Source organism: Sprattus sprattus (assembly GCF_963457725.1).
Source record: "Sprattus sprattus genome assembly, chromosome: 21".
Lineage (NCBI taxonomy): Eukaryota > Metazoa > Chordata > Actinopteri > Clupeiformes > Clupeidae > Sprattus > Sprattus sprattus.
In genome coordinates, this window is record NC_137919.1 from 11,682,884 (window position 1) to 11,685,383 (window position 2,500).

The following is a 2,500-nucleotide window of genomic DNA, read 5'->3' on the forward strand; positions in this document are numbered from 1 at the left end:
ACCACACCACACACACACACACACACATATATCATACACACCACAAACACACGTCACACACACTACACACACACACACATCATACACACAACACATGTATCATACACACCACACCATACATGCACACACACACACACACACACACACACAAACACACACATGTATCATACACACCACACACGCACACATCATACACACCACACTATACATGCACAGACACACACACACACTCACACACATCATATAGACCGCACACACACACATCATACACACCACACACAAATACTCACACACATCATATACACCACACACACATACTCATACACACACAGCTACACACACATTCACAAAAGCATCATAAACACCACAATACATGCACATACAGAAAAGTATAGACTCGTGCACAACAGACAAACACCCACACTAACGTTCAACCAAGCAAAAACACAATTGCATGCACACACTCACACACATATAAGCCCCTGCAAAATCATGCTTTATACTTGTACATTTGAGAACATGAGGTCAGGAATACAAATAAACAAACTGGAGAAAACATAAAATAGTGAATGTCTGAGAACTGAGTATGTGTTCATATGTGTGTGCAAACTTCTCTCTCTCGCTTGCTCTGTGTGTGTGTGTGTGTGTGTGTGTGTGTGTGTGTGTGTGTGTGTGTGTGTGTGTGTGTGTGTGTGTGTGTGTGTGTGTGTGTGTGTGTGTGTGTGTGTGTGTGTGTGTGTGTGTGTGTGTGTGTGTGTGTGTGTGTGTGTGGTGTGTTGCTTCTTGGAAGACTGCTGACCTCCCAGGCAGTAGTCAGACTGAACCGAGCGCTGGCTATAAAAACAGAGCCAGTAGTAGCACACACACTGCTGCTCTATAATATGGCTGCTCCCTGCAGTGACTGAACCATCAGTTTCAACAGCACCCGCTGAAGAAGCCATTAAAACTGAGCCCTCCTCACTCTCTTCTCTCTTCCTGTTTACATTACCTCTGTCTGTCTCTGTCTCTTCACCTTCCTTTAACATTGTATTTTTCTGTATCTTTCTCTCTCTCTGTCTCTCTCTCCCTCTCTTTCTCTGTCTCTCAGCTCCTTCTCTCCCAACCACGTCTCTCTCTCTCTCTTTAATCACTTTCCCATCTGTCCCCCCCCCCCTCCTCTCGTCCTCAGGTGAGGCTGACTCTGGAGACGGCGGCCCCAGGCGGCTGCCCGTTAGCGGGGGACGATGGGGTCCGTGGTGGTGGCTCGCCCGCGGTGTCTCAGCTGGTGCGTCTGCTGTGGGGGGAGGACACGGCTGAGCTGCAGATGGCCGTCGCCCACATCCCCCACGCCGTCATGTACCTGTCCTTACGCCTGGACGCTGAGCCCACTCACGAGGAGGTCCGTCCGCACACACATACACACACACACACACCCATGCACATACACACACACACACACACACACACACACACACACACACACACACACACACACACAAGGAGGTCTGTCCGCCACGTACCCTCCTAGACATCAACAAAGCAAGATAAAACATTTGTGTAAATAGGACAGCTTACAGAAATGGGAAGAGGTCGACTGGATTCAGTGTGTGAGCATAGTGAGGGTCAAGGCCACTACAGCTAACATGTTGAAACCATAAGGAGCTCTGTAGACACTGTGTGGTTCTGAACATAGAATGACACTCTGTAGTTCGAAAAATCTTTAACTGTCTTTATTTCAGCCCCTGAAATTGGGTTCTAGTGAAATAACACAATTCCTGCCCACTATTGCTTTGCCACTACAGTGACTCACTAGCGGCTCGTGAGGTGCAAAGTGGAATTATTGGAGAGGAGGACAATGCTGCTCTAGCTGGTTAGCTTGCTAACTTTAGTTAAGATCTGGGTGAACGGTGCATAGATCTTTTTGACATAGCTAATTTCTTCCCATTCTGTTGCTATTGCTTGTTAATTTTTTTATATTTTAAACAAAACTTATACATAGCACCTTTCAACTGTCTCCTAATGCATAATCACATGCATAATATATAGGCCTAAACTGTATTCTCACTTAAAGATGACCCAGTCGTTGAACTTAGTGGTCCTCAGGCCTCCACAAGCTTGTGTCAGCATGTGCTCCAGTTCATGGCATTAACAAGTTAGTCGCAGTGTCAGTGGCCCGGCACAGAATGGCTGCCTGGTTAGAAGGTTTGAAAGGGTATTCTGTCAGTAGGAGAAACAGGAGAGGGAGAGAAGCAATACTATGAGTCCTGAATTATTCACAGCAGCTCAGGAGCTGTCTGGTCATCCAGGCAGAACTAGCCGCCAAGGTGTTAGTGGATATGACGTCACACTTCCTTCTCACTAAATGTGTTCAATGGAAGTGTTCTTTTTTCTGTCTTTTCTTATATCCATCCATTCTCTGGGTCCATTAAGCCATCAGAACCAGCTGTTCTACATAGGTTCATTACTCAGCAACAGATTTGAAGGATTGGAAATGAACTGAACTGGTATTGGGTGTGGTTGT

General features: G+C 46.4%; 1 protein-coding gene across 1 annotated transcript in view; it reads left to right on the forward strand.

Moving 5' to 3' along the window:
• Positions 1-2,500, forward strand: part of intu (inturned planar cell polarity protein) — a gene marked incomplete at both ends in the record, with an annotated part of 30,159 nt that overhangs the window by 9,988 nt on the left and 17,671 nt on the right. The window contains one exon of the mRNA XM_080859811.1: positions 1,169-1,378. Coding sequence (XP_080715937.1) covers positions 1,169-1,378 — 210 coding nt within the window. The remainder of the gene's footprint in view (positions 1-1,168; positions 1,379-2,500) is intronic.